Source organism: Scyliorhinus torazame, chromosome 2 (assembly GCF_047496885.1).
Source record: "Scyliorhinus torazame isolate Kashiwa2021f chromosome 2, sScyTor2.1, whole genome shotgun sequence".
Taxonomy (NCBI): domain Eukaryota; kingdom Metazoa; phylum Chordata; class Chondrichthyes; order Carcharhiniformes; family Scyliorhinidae; genus Scyliorhinus; species Scyliorhinus torazame.
Genome location: NC_092708.1, coordinates 219555001 through 219572007, shown reverse-complemented (window position 1 = coordinate 219572007; position 17007 = coordinate 219555001). Strand labels below are relative to the sequence as shown.

Below are 17007 nucleotides of genomic sequence, written 5' to 3'. Positions count from 1 at the left end.
TACAGGTGGCGGCATGGTGTGAATGGTCATACATTTGGTAGCTCCCACTCGAGGCTGTTTGCTTTGTACCTTTACCACGTTTGGAGGGTGGATGTATGGCGGAAAAAGATATAGGGCTTACCAGAGGGACGTCTGACTCCACTGGTGGATGGATCCACAGACCAGAAGTGGGTCAAGAAGAAAGAAGCAGCTGGAGCAGGAGAATCTTTATGCGCCACAACTTAAGATGGCGGATGGTGCAGGGCCTGCGCTGCCTACCCAATAGTCGATGGACCAACAGGTGGACTTCTTAAATGATGTTCAGTCAGCAGAGGCGAGAGGCCCATGAGGATCTAGCCTAGGCTGCAGAGCTGTTGAAGCCTGGAATTGACTGAGTGGAGCAGAGGCTAGAGTCCCAGCGCCAGGCCATCCGGAAAGTGAAGGACGCGGTGGGGGAGCACGAGGAGCAGTTGGCTTCGCTGGCGGCCAAGCTGGGAGTACTGTGAGATACCCAGAAGCGGCTGCACGTGAAGGTAGAGGACCTTGAGAACCGATCCTGGAGGCAGAACTTGAGAATTGTAGGGATACCTGAAAGCATTGAGGGAGTGGACGCTGCCACGTACGTGGCTGGAAAAGCTGATGGGAGAGGGGATCTTTGGCCGACACCTGGATGTCGACTGTGTGCATAGGGGCTAATGAGGAGGCTGCAGGCAGACAAGCTGCTGAGGGCAATGGTAGTGTGTCTTCACCAGTTCCTAAATAAGGAGAAGATCTTGAGATGAGCGAGGAGAGTGGGCTGCGAGAGTGTATCAGGGCCTGGGCCCAGATCTGGCGAAGAGGAGGGCCGGGTTGAATTGTGTGAAGGCTGCCCTCTTTTAAAAAGGGGGAGGGGTTTGGGATGCTGTACCCAGTCCGCCTCTGGGTGACCTTTAATAATAAAGAGCACAATTTTGGAACACCAGATGGAATTTATGAGGGACGATGGACTGGCAGGTGAAAGGGGACAGTGAACTGTGGAGGAGGGGTATGGAGATGACTGTGGTTTCCCTTTTGTTTCTGGTTCTTTGCTAATTCTTGTATATTTTGTTCTGTTTGTGATTGGGGAACTCTTCTCCCGAGATGTTTTGAGGCAATGAGAGGGTGAGTGCACCTTTTAGACTGTTGGGATTTTGAAAAAAAAAATGTTTTTTTTTTTAATTGTTGCACTGTTGCGAGGTGAGCATGCGGTGGGAGGGGAATCAGTGAGGGTAGAAGGCTAGCTGGGTGGGCTAGTTCATGGGAGCGCAGTGGGGGTTGAAGGTGGTTCCAAATCCAGAATTGGCAGTTTGGAGTGTTGGAAAACCCGGGAGTCCAGGGGGTGAGAGAGGCCGACGTTCTGGCCTTTGCCTCTCTGGTAGCCCAGAGATGGACCCTGTTGGGGTGAAGCCTCCGAAACCAGGGGTATGGGTGAGCGACCTCGCAGATTTCCTCAGGTTGGAGAAAGTTAAATTTGCCTCGAGAGGGCCAATGGAGGGGATGACAGAGGTTATGCACATATTGAGGGAGTTTGGAGATTTCTCGGGATATAGGCTGAATATGGGGAAGAGTGAGCTTTTCGTAGTACACCCCGGGGATCAGGGAAGAGGGATAGACGACCTGCCATTGAGGAGAACTGAAAGGAGCTTCCGATATTTGGGGATTCAGGTAGCCAGGAGCTGGGGAACTTTACACAAACTCAATCTGACGCGGCTGGTGGAGCAGATGGAGGAGGATTTCAAGAGGTGGGATATGCTGCCGCTCTCATTGGCGGGCAGAGTGCAGGCGGTCAAGATGATGGTCCTCCCAAGGTTTCTTTTTGTGTTTCAATGTCTCCCCATTTTGATCACTAAGGCCTTTTTTAAGAAAATAGATAGGAGTGTTGTGAGTTTCGTGTGGGCAGGGAAGACCCCGAGGGTAAGGAGGGGGTTCCTGCAGCGCAGCAGGGACAGAGGGGGACTGGCGTTGCTGAATCTGGACGATTATTACTGGGCCGCCAATGTGGCGATGGTTCGCAAGTGGATGAGGCTGGAGATGGCGTCCTGTAAAGGAACGAGCCTAAAGGTGCTGGTGACGGTGCCGCTACCACTCTCTCCGAAAAGGTATGCCACAAACCCAGTGGTGGCGGCAACCTTAAGGATCTGGGGGCAATGGAGGCGACATAGGGGTGTGACAGGTGCTTCGGTGTGGTCCCCGATCAGGAACAACCATAGGTTTGTCCCAGGAAGGATGGACGGAGGGTTCCAGAGCTGGCATCGGGCAGGAATTAGGAGATTGGGAGATTTGTTTATTGACGGGACGTTTGCGAGCTTGGGAGCGCTGGAGGAAAAGTATGAGTTGCCCCCGGGGAATATCTTTAGATACATGCAAGTGAGGGCGTTTACGAGGCAACAGGTGAGGGAATTTCCGCTGCTCCCGACACGGGGGATCCAGGATAGAGTGATTTCAGGGGTATGGGTCGGGGAGGGCAAAGTGTCCGAAATATATCAGGAGAGGAGGGGGAGGCGCTGGTAGAGGAGCTGAAGGGAAAATGGGAAGAAGAGCTGGGGGAGGAGATTGAGGAGGGTCTGTGGGCTGATGCCCTAAGTAGGGTAAATTCCTCTTCCTCGTGTGCCAGGCTTAGCCTGATACAATTCAAGTTTCTACACAGAGCACACATGACGGGAGCGAGGCTGAGCAGGTTCTTCGGGGTGGAGGACAGGTGCGGGAGGTGCTTGGGAAGCCCGGCGAACCACACACACATGTTTTGGTCGTGTCCGGCACTGGATGAGTACTGGAGGGGAGTGGCAAGAGTGATTTCAAAGGTGGTGAAGGTCCGGGTCAAGCCAGGTTGGGGGTTAGCTATATTTGGGGTAGTGGATGAGCCGGGAGTGCAGGAGGCGAAAGAGGCCGATATTCTGGCCTTTGCGTCCCTGGTAGCCCGGCGAAGGATCTTACTCATGTGGAAGGAAGCGAACCCCCCCCCCCCCCCCCCCCCGGCGTGGAGGCCTGGACAAACGATATGGCAGGGTTCATAAAACTGGAACGGATGAAGTTTGAATTGAGAGGATCGGTTCAGGGGTTCTCCAGGCGGTGGCAACCGTTCCTTGACTATCTCGCGGAACGTTAAGGGAAAATAGATCGTCAGCAGCAGCAGCCCAGGGGGGGGGGGGTGGGGGGGGCGCAACCTGTTTTGTTCTGGTTGGGGTGGAGGGGGGAGGGGAGCACTATTTTTTTGTTACTTTGTTATATCACTATTTTATTTAAATTATGTTATTTAAACGTTATTGTGTTATCTTTTTTGTTGATTTGAAAGGTGGAAAAATTGTGCTTGAAAACTTTAATAAAATATATATTTTTTTAAATAAAAATGGAAGGGTTCGCCCGGAGATGGAAACCGTTCATTGACTTCTTCCAGGACAGTTAAGTCAGCAGGGAGAGAGGGTTTAGGATTAACAAGAAAAGGTGGAGGCAAAGAGGGTGGGGGCTATGGTAGGGAGAGCGGGCTGCAGTTGGTTACTCATTGAGTTACGATGTTATCTGTAGGTTATCTTTTTGATCTTGATTGTGGTTCTATTGGATGTTTGTTTATAAATGCCTTATATATTTTTTTAATTAAAGCACATGGGATTGGGGATAGTGTATTGAGATGGATGGAAAAGTGGTTGGCAGACAGGAAACAAAGAGTAGGAATAAACACTGGATAAAAGCAAATTACTGCGGATGCTGGAATCTGAAACGAAAGAAAAAATGCTGGAAAATCTCTGCAGGTCTGGCAGCATCTGTAGGGAGAGAAAAGAGCTAACGTTTCGAGTCCGATGATTCTTTGTCAAAGCTAACAGACAGAGAAAGTGGGAAATATTTATACTGTGGAGTGAGAATGAAAGATGAGTCATAGCCACACAAACCCAGGGAAACGTGGTGCTAATAGCTACAGAAACCAAGGGAAAAGAGTGCTAATGGCGGTCCCCAGAGAGAACAAATGATGTGAAAGGCCAAACAGCAGAGAAACTAACATCAGGGGATGAACTGTAGATGTGGGGAGAGGGGAAAAGGGATGCAAAGAGGAGAAAGGTAAAGGAAAGGTGGATAGGATTGCGGGGGGGGGGGGGGGTTAAATATATATTAAGAAGAAAGAAATTGTAAAAGACAGTTAAAATGAAATGGGATGAAAACAAATGGGTCGAGGTGGATAGAGCTGATCATCTGAAGTTATTGAATTCAATGTTCAGGCCGAGAGGCTGTAGCGTGCCTAACCGGAAGATGAGATTTGTTCCTCCAGTTTGCGTTGAGCTTCACTGGTACATCGCAGCAGGCCAAAAACAGACATGTGGGCATGGGAGCAGGGTATTTTGTTAAAATGGCAAGCAACGGGAAGGTCAGGGTCCTGAATGCGCATAGACCGAAGATGCTCAGCAAAGCGATCACCCAGTCTGCGTTTGGTCTCTCCGATATAGAGACCACATTGGGAGCAGCGAATGCAGTAGACCAAATTGGAAGAGATGCAAGTGAAACGCTACTTAACCTGGAATGAGTGTTTTGGGCCTGGGATGTTAAGCATGGAAGAGGTAAAGGGGCAGGTGTTACACCTTCTGCGATTTAGTAGGAATAAACAGATCTTTTTCCCAAGTGGCCACCAGTGACTAGTGGGATATCACAGGGATCAGTTCTAGGACCCCAGCTATTCACAATGTATATTAATGATTTAGATGAGGGAACTAAAGATAATATTTCCAAATTTGCAGATGACACATTGGGTGGGAGGGTGAGCTTTGAGAAGGATGCAGAAATCCTTCAGTGTGTTTTGGACAAGTTGATTGCGTGGACAGATGTATGGCTGAAGTATAACGTCAATAAATGTGAGGTTATCCACTTTGGTAGCAAATTCAGGAAGGCACATTATTATTTGAATGCTGAATGGCTATAAATTGAGAATCGGGAATGTGCAACGAGACCTGGGTGTCCTTGTCCATCAGTCACTGAAAGTAACCATGCAGGTGTACAGGCAGTGAAGAAGGAAAATGGTATGTTTGTCTTCATAGCGAAAGGATTTGTGTACAGGGGCATGGATGTCTTTCTGCAATTACACAGGGCCTTGGTGAGACCACACCTTGGCACATTGTGTGCTGTTATGGTTTCCTTATCTGAGGAAGGATGTTACCAGACCTGATTCCTGGGATGACGGTACTGACATGAGGAGAGATTGACTCAGTTAGGATTGTATATGTCGTTTGTGTTTATTAATCTTATCATAAATTCCTGTACTATTTTAAACCTTGGGAATAGAAAATACCTTGACCACTTCCCGGTACACAACAGATACTCACCAGACAACTCGCTCCATCCCCTGTAGTAGAGTAAGAACCAATTCCTACTGGGTGGAAAAGTTAGAAAAAGCGGAGTACCTCCCTCCTCTCCTCACATAACTCCCTCCCATAGAACCATAGAACGGTAACAGTACATGAGGAGGCCATTCAGCCCATCTTGTCAATATCAGCCCGAGGACACCACTGTGCTCTTTCTAATGCCACCTTCCTGCACTGATCCAAAGCACTGTAGCTAAAGCACTGAAGGTGCAGATCCAAGTACCAAAGAGTTTAGGGTCTTTGCCTCCACCACCAAGCCGGGCAGTGAATTCTCACGTAGTTCTCACATAACTCCCTAAACTCTCAAAACTCTCTCACTCCAGTGAGGGGAAAGTTGGATTAGGCTATTGAGTTAAATGATCAGCCATGATCATAATGGATGGCGGAGCAGGCTCGAAGGGTCAAATGGTGGCCTCCCACTCCTGTTTTCTATGTCAGAATTTATATGTTCTTAAGAGACTAGCTGAGCCTAGGTACAGCAAAGACCAGTTTTAGCTAGTTTCCTTAATTAAATATTGCAGCTTGTTATGATACCCTGGGATAGCATGTGGTCAATTCCAGTCCCACGTGCCCAGAGTCACAACACAAATGAATTAACCAATAATTCTTACAAAAATCTCCATGTTTTTGACCCTTAGCTGTCCACTAATTACAGTCACCAGGTTTGTAAGCTTAAACACGATTATTGTTTATTTATAACAAGATCTATAATATGGGTGGCACGGTGGTGCAGTGGTTAGCACTGCTGCCTACGGCACTGAGGACCTGGTTTCGATCCCAGCCCTGAGTCACTGTCTGCATGGGTTTCACCCCCACAACCCAAAGATGTGCAGGTTAGGTGGATTGGCCACCTTGAGATTCAATGGCATTACCATTGCTGAATCCCCCACTATCAAAATCCTGGGGGATACCATTGACTAGAAACTGAACTGAACCGGCCATATAAATACTGTGGCTACTGGGCGGCACGATGGCGTAGTGGTTAGCACTGCTGCCTCATGGTGCCGAGGACCCGGGTTCGATCCCGGCCCCGGGTCACTGTCCATGTCGAGTTTGCACATTCTCCCCGTGTCTGCGTGGGTCTTGCCCCACAACCCAAAGATGTGCAGATTAGGTGGATGGGCCATGCTAAATAGCCCCTTAATTGGAAAAAAAATAATTGGGTACTCTAAATTGATATTTAAAAGATAATATAAATAAATATTGTGGCTACAAGAGCAGGTCAGAGGCTGGGAATTATTTGGAGTGTAACGCACCTCCTGACTCCCCAAAGACTTTCCACCATCTACAAGGCACAAGTCAGGAGCGTGATGGAATACTCTCCACTTGCCTGGATGGGTTCAGCTCCAACAACACTCAAGCTCGTCACCATCCAGGACAAAGCAGCCCGTGTGATTGGCACCCCATCCACCACCTTAAATATTCACCCCTTCACCATCGATGCACAATGGAAACACCATCGATGCACAATGGAAACAAACAGTATGTACAATCTACAAGATGCACTGCAGCAACTCCCCAAGATTCCTTCGACAGCACTTTCCAAACCCACAACCTCTCCACCTAGGACAAGGGCAGCAGATGCGTGGGAACACCGCCACCTACAAATTCCCCACCACCACACACCATTCTGACTTGGAACTATGTCAAGGTTCCTTCATTGTTGCTTCGTGAAAATCCTGGAACTCTTTTCCTACCTCCACTGTGGATGTTCCTACAGCACATGGACAGCAGCAGTTTGAGAAGGCAGCGCACAATCACCACCTCCAGGGTAGTTATGACTTAGCCAGCAACACCCATATCCCATGAATGAATATATAACAAAAAAATAGCAATTTGCAGAAGAATGTTCCAAAATTCTACCATTCTTTGCCTGCAGAAGTATTTCTAATTTGACTCCTGAAAGGTCAGGCTCTAATGTGTAGAGTTATGCTCCCAATCCAATACTTCCCAAAAAGCATACACGGGTCAGAATTCGCCAGCCATTCACAGGTGGCAGGATTTTCTGGTCCCAGTGGCAGCGGACTCCTGCCCGCGGGTTTCCGGATGGCATATGGTGGCTTCAATGGGAATTCCCATTGACAGCGGCGGGAGCATAGAATCCCGCCCCCAGTGAATGCTGCATCACCTCCCGCCGCCAAGAAACACGCGGCTAGGCCAGAGAATTCCACCCATAGTTTCTCCCTATCCATCTAGCTGTTCCTCTAAAATATTGGATCAAATCACCCATTAACCTTCGAAAATCCATGGAATGCAACCATAGTTTGTAATTTCTCCTTTTAATGTAACCTGTGTATTCAGCTATCATTCTGGAAGGTCTGCACTCCAAAGCCAATGTGCCCTTCCTAATGTGTGATTCCCGCTTGCAACATTCCCGCTATGGCCTAACCAGCGTTTTTGTATAACTGAAGCATGACCCTATAGTTTAATCCTAGAAATATAAAGCCCAATATTCATTAACCTTTTGGTTATTTCCTGTGCCAATTCATGACATTTTAATGATTGATAAACCAGGATCGACAATACTTGCCTGGTTTGACTTGCACGTGACTCCAGAGTCTAGCAAGTGGTTGGTTCTTAACAGCCCTCTGAAATGGCCTAGCAAACCACTCCGTTCAAGGACAATTGGGGCTGGGCAGAAGATATTGGCCTTGCCAGTGAATGATGTCCACATCCCATGAAAGAATACATTTCTATTTTTTCACCATTTAGAAAATACTGGGCTTGACCTACTTTTAGCTCCAAAGTGCATGCTGTCCAATTTGTTTACATTAAAATCCATTTACCACCGTTCCATTCACACGAGATATTGATAGGTTACACTTCAATTACATTACTTAAAATGCCGTTATTTTTGTGTCTTCGAAAATCTCCAGATACATGTTCTTAACTTTATTAACTGCATCCCCAGTTGTATTATTTCATGGAAAGTACTCTGCCAGACTTTCCTTCTGATTTTGAAATAAACGGGTAAATATAGAAAACGTGCTTCATAGCCATTTAGCTTATCAATCTGGTATTTTCCTTTAGGTTGTCATCCTTCAGTAAGAATAATGATGAGCATTTGAATCCTCACCTTCCAGCTTCTCCAGAAAATGAAAACCAGCTGAACTATTCTAGCTCAGGGTGCTGTGTTTCCGAGATGGCACAAAGTGAAGAAACTCAGGATTTCCTTCTGGAGGGAGAGGCCAATGCAAAGGTAGATAAATTGTAATTAAATCGTCAGTGAAGAATGATAGTTACCAATAGGCCAGTTAAATACGTTCCCCTCTGTTAATGTGATCTTTTGTGGTGTTGTATATCATTTGAACTGTGGAGCCACTTCCTTGTTTTTCTTGGATATTTGTGTTTGCAAGGACTCTTGAACTACGCATTTTTCAATGTCCCTTTAATATGTATGATTTTTCTGGCGACCAGGTCTTCAGTTACAGCTGCTATCCTCATTCTCTCCGCAACACCCGCATTCTCTCTGTAACACCCCATGTGCTGCTGTTCATCACATCTAAGCTAGAGGCATTCTGTTGCATGAAACTACCTCTTGCCCTATTCCATACACTAATTGTGCTCTTCACTTTTGAGTTGATTTGTGGCCAATATCTGAAAAGCTGTTAACGTTAACTGTTTCTCTCTCCAGACGTTGCAAGCCCTGCTAAGTTTATCCAGAATTTTCTGTTTATAATTAAACCAAAAAGGTGTTTTGTCTACCCCACACATGAGTAATGGGCTATATGATTTTTAGTGCTGGTATGATGCCAGGTATGTTGGTCAGGGGCGGGATTCTCCCATCCCGCGGCAGAGTGTCCACGCCGTCGTAAACGGCATCGCGTTTTACGATGGCGTGAACTGGCCGCTGCCAGGAGTAATTCTGGCCCCTACAGGGGGCCAGCACGGCGCTAGAGCGGTTCACACCGCTGCAGCTGCCGATCCCGGCGCGAACTGTGCGCTGCTGGATCCGCGCATGCGCAGTGGCACCGGCGCCAATGCGCGGTGGCCCCCTTCAATGCGCCGGCCCCAACTCAACATGGCGCAGGAGTACAGGGGCCGGCACGTAGGAAAAGAGGCCGGGAGACAGAGATGCCGGACCGCCGATTGGTGGGCCCCGACTCGGGGCCAGGCCGCATTGGAGCCTTCTCTTGTCGGGGGGGGGGGGGGGGGGGGGGGCGGCGGCGGTGTGGCCCTGTCGCAGGGATTCTCTGGCCCGACCCGGGTTGAGAGAATCCAGCCCCATATGTCTCAATGACTAGTGGATCATATCTAACAGCAAATCTTTTCAGCTGTTTGCAACAGGCAGTATATTGACCATATGCAACCAAAAAGAAAATGCTGGAAAATCTCAACAGGTCTGGCAGCATCTGTAGGGAGAGAAAAGAACTAACGTTTCGAGTTCAGATGACCGTTTGTCAAAGCTATAATACCGAGAAAGTGGGAAATATTTATAATGTGGAGTGAGAATGACTTTTCTCTCCCTACGGATGCTGCCAGACCTGCTGAGATTTTCCAGCATTTTCTTTTTGGTTTCAGATTCCAGCATACGCAGTAATTTGCTTTTATTGACCATATGCAACCAACCCATGCTTGTAAAACTCCATAGTGTCCAACATTAAATGTGATTCCATGACTGGACATCACTCACTGAACAATCCTACGTATGCTAGGAATTGCACTTACAGCCAATTTAAGATTATCAGTTGGGCTTGCAAAGTGTCTCACTTATGCTTTCTAGAAGCTAACAGGCCATGCTGCGCCCGAAACGCAACTCACCGCAGTGCAGTGTGGCCGACAGGAGCTGGGAGACCCCGCTCCTGGGATCTACCCGGCTTGCAACACCTCGCGAGATCTTTTTTTGTGCAGTGGCGATCCAGCTGGGGGTACCATATGCGGTGTTGGGAGTGGGGCCCTGTGACCCTCCCATAGTGCATTAGGGCTGGGGGTGGAGGTCATTTCAGAGGCTCCAGAGATCGGGATGCCATTTAAAAATGGGGTCCTGCTCTCTCGCTATGCTGAGGAGTTCCAGCAACCGGAGCTCCTCAGTGCACAAAGTATGTGTTGCCTCAGCTGTGCATTACCCGCTGAGGCCCCCTATCTACTGCAAGTGCTGTTTTATAGCATTGTATTTCTCAGGGCTGCGAGCGCTGGGAAACACATGGCTGAATGCGCTCGCTATGGGACTTTGTTCCCATTTAATTAAATTCTGCCCAAAATCTCCAAGCATTGCATCTTTTTGAATTAAACAAAAGGAAAGGGACGTGATGTTTCACTGGTGTATCTGAGTCAACTTGACTTTTTGGAATTTAATTTGGGAATGACTATTCTTTGGTCTATTCTCCATGGCAATGCCTCAATCCGACTACACATGCCAACTAATCTGCACCCTTTTCTTAGCAGCATAAATTGTTGTTACCTTGAAATTTAGTACTATTGTATCGGTTCTGATGAGTGCAAGGCAAAATGTTTCGGCACCATATCCCTTTTCCCAGCAGTAGTCAAGTTTTGTACTACTGAGTGACTGTTTATGAAAATAGTTCATCAACATGGAACATACTTTCTCCCTAAATAATAACAAATTGAAAAACTTTCTTATGCAGCAAGTGATAATTGTTGGGAGGGTGCTGATTACATATTGGTATGTTTTATCGAAGTCTCTGTATTCTTCTGTCGGTGGGCGGCACGGTAGCATAGTGGTTAGCACTGTTGCTTTACAGCACCAGGGTCCCAGGTTCGATTCCCGGCCTGGGTCACTGTCTGCGTGAATTTCTTCCGGGTGCTCCGGTTTCCTCCCACAAGTCCCAAAAGACATGCTGTTAGGTGATTTGGACATTCTGAATTCTCCCTCCGTGTACCCGAACAGGCACCAGAATGTGCTGACTAGGGGATTTTCACAGTAACTTCATTGCAGTGTTAATGTAAACCTACTTGTGACAATAAAGATTATTATTAAGTCTTTAACTACTATAACTGTTTACACATGTAGAGTACAAGCTAGTTGTCTCCACGCTTGCATCCAAACGCACCCCTGCTCAACATACGGACCCTGGGTCTGGATCATGTGCCTTCTTGAATTACTCTGTGGGCGGTACTATATTCAGTAGCACATTAATTCGATATGTGCCAGACCTATATACTACAATAATGACCTATAACCCACTGTTCATGAGGGTGGTAAAAGTTGAAACAATAATTTCAAAAGGAAATTTTACGGTCCTTGAAGGGGAAAACTTGGGCACTTGAAGGAAATAAACTTGGATCGAGCATAAACTTAGATCGAGCAGTGATTTCAGACAGGCTGGATTGCTTTGCAGGGACCTGGCATGGATTCAGGCTGAATGGTGGCCTCCTATGCCATAAATGACTCCATGACTCTGTTAAATCCCTCTTGGAATAAGGTTTGGACAGTTTATCCTGCAGTAAAATAAAAAAATTGTTGTTTCTCAACCTTTGGAGTACGTTTTTGTTTTGGAATTCAAAAATGTCAGCCTCATAAGACTTACAAAAATTCAGGAATATTTGTTGTTAAGGATGGACATGAGGTCATACTCCGTTATCATATGACACTAATTGTACCAGTGTGACCAATTTTAAAATGTACTGAAATTAAATAGCTTTGCTGCAGAGTTTCAAAATTTTGCTTAATATGCTGATGCTTGTTAACAAAATATGGAAGATTAAGGTGCAATGGAAAGTATATATGCATTGCCTTTTATTGTATCCAGAACTGTTGTTTATTCCAGGTCGTTCTGCCATGGAATTGTCGTATGTTCCCTCTGAGTGATGAAGAGATAAAATGCTTAACTCATTCGAAGGTGCCGATAACTGATAACGGTGGCCCTCGGCCACTCACAAGGTCATACTCAGCACTCGGTGCGAAGAGCCCAGCTGCTCATAACCAGTCACCCTCTTGCACTGGAACCTCTGAGAGAGTGCCATCTACTGGACAGCTAACTGCTGAAGAAACCGAATGTAAACTCTCGCTGCGGGGACAGAACAGTGCAAAGAAGTAGTGCAGATGAACCTGAGGTTATTTAGCAAACAGAGAAAATTATTGGATGATCATACGGTAACTTTTCTTTCATTATGTTTCCTTTGAATGTAACTACCTACCTTCTCAACAACGTTAAGCAAACCTTTTGTTTTATTTCCTTTTGCTAATTTCTTTCTTTCCCTTTTGAAGGTGCAGACTTCCAATGATAATGCAGTTTTATGGAAGGGTGTAACCATCATTGGGGTTATAATTCTTCCATCATCTTTTCTAGTGGGGACCATCTCAGCTGTGCTGGATCTTGCATTCAACTGACCTCTACATTGAACATTTTCAGGAATTAGTGAATAGCACTCAGGAGCCCTGGTTGATTTCATTTTCCACTTAATTTAGGGCATGGAACTAATAATCGGCAATGGGGATTAGAGATCAGGAGTTGAAGCTGGATCCTGCTAGTGTGTAATCTTCAAGTCCATGTGTTCCTCCTGTAAATGTTTTCAATAACATGACTGAATTTCAGGTGCAAGGTGAATGTCAGACCAGGAACATTTACTCTGTTTCCCTCCCCACAATTGCTGCATGACTTAAGTATTTCTAGCATATACTGCACTTTATTTCATATAATGAGGTTAATCTAATTCTGTTGAGGTCTCTTCTGTAGTCCTCCTACAAATTTCCAGGCAGCAGATTAGTCAATTTAAACAAACAATCCGGATCCAAGTAACCACAGAATGTCGATTCCAAGCCCCGATTCCCTTTGAATCTAAACCTGTCCCTTTTTTTTGTGGATGTCAGCTGATGGTGATGGTTCTAGTTTCCTCATTTACGTATCCTCTAGATCTGTCCCATTACTATCTCTCTTTGACTCCCAGCATCATGCCTTTTGTTCTTTCCCCTCCTGCTTCTGTACTGGTTTAGCTCAGTTGGCTGGACGGTTTGTTCGTGATGCAGTAAGGCCAACAGTGCAGGTTCAATTTCTGCACCAGTTGAGGTCATTCATGAAGGCCCCACCTTCTCAACCTTGCCCCTCACCTGAGCAGTGGTGATCTTCAGGTTAAATCACGAGTCAGCTTTCCCCCTCAAAAGAGAAAACAGCCTATGATCATCTGGGACTATGGTGACTTTACTGGCTTTAAAGAAATTGCATATTTTTTACGGTTCTGACGAGAGATTGTCGCTCGAAAACCTTAACACTTTTTCCTCTCCCCCGATGCTGCCAGACCTGAATATTTCCAGCATTTACGATATTTTACTTTTCTTCAAAAAATAAAATTACCTCCATTTTCCTTGTGAACTGCCAGTTCATTTGAAAATGTAATTGCTTGCTACTGCTAAACCACACTGTGATTTCATTCCTTTTTTTTGTTAGCAAATAAGCACCTGGAGAATTGTTTTAACTGTATACAATTAGGAAGGTACCTTTTGCGTACTTGGAAAATGCATATTAAGGATTGCAGAAAACAAGTACATGGTCTAAGTTGTACAGTGTGAAGAAGGGTTTTCATGCTGCTTTGAATTTGTGGTTGTCATTTGTTAGTTATTTAGACCGACTTGGAGGGGTATAGCAGAGGCCAAATCTAATTAAATGATGTCTGCAATTGATGAGATGAGCATGAATATCTCTCCTTCCATTTATGTTGATTATCCCCTAATAAAGTCAAGAGTTCAGTAGCAGCTACTGAGATGCAATGCCAAAGACACTGGCAGCCTTCCAACGCCTCATCTACATAGCCATTCTTCATACATGAACCTAGTCAATGAGTAAAGCTGGGCTCATCTCCTGTAAAATGTATCAAAGCTGAGCTTGATTCTGTCCTCACTAGCACACCCTCGTGTAAATATTTTCCCAGCAGGGGCCGATTATTTACTTTCTCCATTTGAGAATAATTAACTCGTGTCAAATAGGAAAAAAAAATGTTTATTTCTTGTTTTAAGTTTTGATCATATTGCTAATCCCTTTTTATTTCCTGATTTCTTGCAGCCAGGCATTAAATTGAAGCCATTATCTTCAAGAAATCACCCTATGGTAGCAAAAGACAACTGCAATCTTGTAAGCTTTTGGGCTGATTTTTATCTTTAAAAAATCATTCAAATATAACTCAGCAAAAGTTTGGAGGTCTTGCAAAAAGCTGCATTGTTGGATGTCTTTATTGAGAGAAGTGTGGATTATTATTAACAGATCCAAGCCTGAAGTAGTCATGTAGCCTCACTGAGAACGGTAGTAAGCTTTTCTTAATCTACTGGACATTCTGCACCCTAAGATCATTTGACCAGCAGCTGGATCTGAGGTCGTAACAATTGGATCAAGAGAAAATTTATTGTGTTTAGGAATTGTTCCAAGACTGTTTTGGTTTTGTTTTCACACCCTGTTGCCTTCTGTTTATTTTTTAAAAAGTAAAGTTATTTTAGTTACTGAAAAAATTGTCATTGTTCTTTCTTGTGCACCAAGGAGAAACAGGAAATGTAAATACTCATCATATGGAGCAGCTCCTGACTGAGGGTGGACTGGGTGACCAGGTGAAACCTTCAGCTCCTGACTGAGGGTGGACTGGGTGACCAGGTGAAACCTTCAGAGCTGCTGTCTATTTCAAGCATTTTCTCTATTCGCCAACATCTTACATGGCTTTATAGTTACCCCATCTTGTTACCATTAAAGTTCTCAATTTTAACTAGCTACAGCTTGTGAAGCAAGGGAAATTTCACAAATGTTTCTTCTGCCACTTCGGCATTATGTCCAATGTTACCATAAGCTTTCATTCATGCCTTCTCCAAGTGGGCTTCATGTGGCTCTGGTGGTTCATGTATATTATTTTTGCACCATTCCATCCTAGGTGCAGCGCACCTCATTTTGTTTATGTAATATTTGAACATAAGACAGTTGTTATTCCCCGTTCCTGCTTTAAATGCGTTTCTCTCCTACATTTCTTTGGCCAGATTCCCCCAAGATCAGTTCTCTGAATGACAAATACCTGCTTTTCCCCCACTGGAGCTGCCATGAAGTCAGATGACACAGCATTTCCCATGGAAACAGAAGTAGGGCATTCAATTCGATCAGCTGGCTTAAAGAAAGTGCCACTTTCATAATACAGGTCCTATTTTCCACAATGGACTGTGAAAGCCAACAAGTCAAATCAACTATTTCAAATTTAGCTTTTGAAAACTTTATTTTAGTTGCATGATCAGCCATTAGTATGTCTGAATTTGCTAGATGGTCCATGCTAGCTCTCTACAGCAATCCAATCAGTCCTATTCCCCTACTCTCCGCATTTCCCTTAAATGCCCATCCAGTTCCTTTTGTAATCATCACCTTTTTAAGGTCATTACCACTCATTGCACAATTAAAGTTTTCCTCACATTCTCTTGCATCCCTTACCCTAAACATGTCCCCTGGGAAAGGATTTTTTTTGTCTACCTATCTAAATCTATCATACTCATCTACCTGAAACAGCTCCCTAAAGATCTTCCATTTGTTTTTTCAGTCAGTCCTTGGTTCCATTTCACCCTGGTTAGATCCCCTCTCATTTAAGTTAACCATCTTTCAATTTAGAAGTTTTACATGTATCCGTTCCCATAGACACTTGGTCCACCTCATAATTGAACCAAGAATATACTGGTCAAGGGAATTCCCCTCCCTGCCCTTTTTCTTTCACAATTATATATTGGGATAATGGTAAATTTAATTCCTCCAATACCACCACATTGTATTTCTTGCAGATTTTCTCTATTTGCAGGTCGAAAGGATACCCTCAATAGTGTGATCACATCTTTCTTGCTTCTCAACTCTAACCAGATGGATTTGTCTTTGCCCCCTCCTTTCATCAATGCTGACACCCCATATTTCTTCAATCCCTCTTTTCTGAACACTGGAGTGCCCAGTTCTCACCATTTTAAGCCATCTTTCTATTGTCACCAATCTGCTACACCATACTGTGCACCTTTGTGTAATTTGTCACTTTCGGATAGGTGCCTCTTCCCCAGAACTGGTCCGAATCCTAAAGAATCGCAAAGGGGTACCAGCATGAGCACAATGTCTGGCTCACCCTCTAATATCTAGTTTTCTCTAGAAATTATAAAGGCTTTGTAGACATGACAATTGGACAGCATTGTTGGTACTTTCATAATGAATTTGCACTCCAATCCACTTACAGAACCAGAGTTGGAACACCTATTTATGGTGTTATTGTGGAGTAAGCCTGCCCGCCAGCAATCACAATTTTAATTGCTCCACCATTGGTGACTGTGGCTTCAATTAACTCCCAAGCTTCGGAATATATCCTTGCTACATTTCTCTACCTCACTTTTCTCCTTAAGATCTACTTCTTTGACCAAGCATTTGGTCATTGCCCTATTATCTTCGTGTAGTTCAGTATCATACTTTGTTTAATGCTCCTGTGAATTGCCTTGGAACACTTCATTGTTACAGGTGCCATCTAAATATAAGCTGTTGAAACATGACTCTGCAATTCAAAAGTATTTCCCAATTTCCTAGAGCAAACTTACTGAAGCGTAACAAAAATCAGTTCATATAAAATCAAAACAAATTGCTGGGAATACGAGATAGGCTTGACAGCATCTGTGGAGCGAGAAACAGATTTAATATTTCAGATTGATATCATTTGGGGTCTGAAGAAATGTCAACTTTTTCTCTTCACTGATATTGCTAGAATCCAGCTTTTGTATCATCTTATACTT

The 17007-nt window shown here is 44.9% G+C and overlaps 1 protein-coding gene across 6 annotated transcripts in view; it reads left to right on the top strand.

Annotated features, from left to right (window-relative positions):
- kansl1l (KAT8 regulatory NSL complex subunit 1-like) overlaps positions 1-14736 on the top strand; it is a 149413-nt gene extending 134677 nt beyond the window's left edge. For 2 of the 6 annotated variants that reach the window (XM_072484074.1, XM_072484049.1), the window contains 3 exons: positions 8370-8538; positions 12050-12393; positions 14297-14736. In XM_072484074.1, the coding sequence (XP_072340175.1) occupies positions 8370-8538; positions 12050-12337 (457 nt within the window). In that variant the 3' untranslated portion in view covers positions 12338-12393; positions 14297-14736. Of the gene's footprint in view, positions 1-8369; positions 8539-12049; positions 12394-14296 lie in introns of those variants that run through there. The other 4 variants (XM_072484057.1, XM_072484067.1, XM_072484084.1 and 1 more) reach the window with 4 other exon arrangements.
- The last annotated feature ends 2271 nt before the right edge of the window (positions 14737-17007 follow it).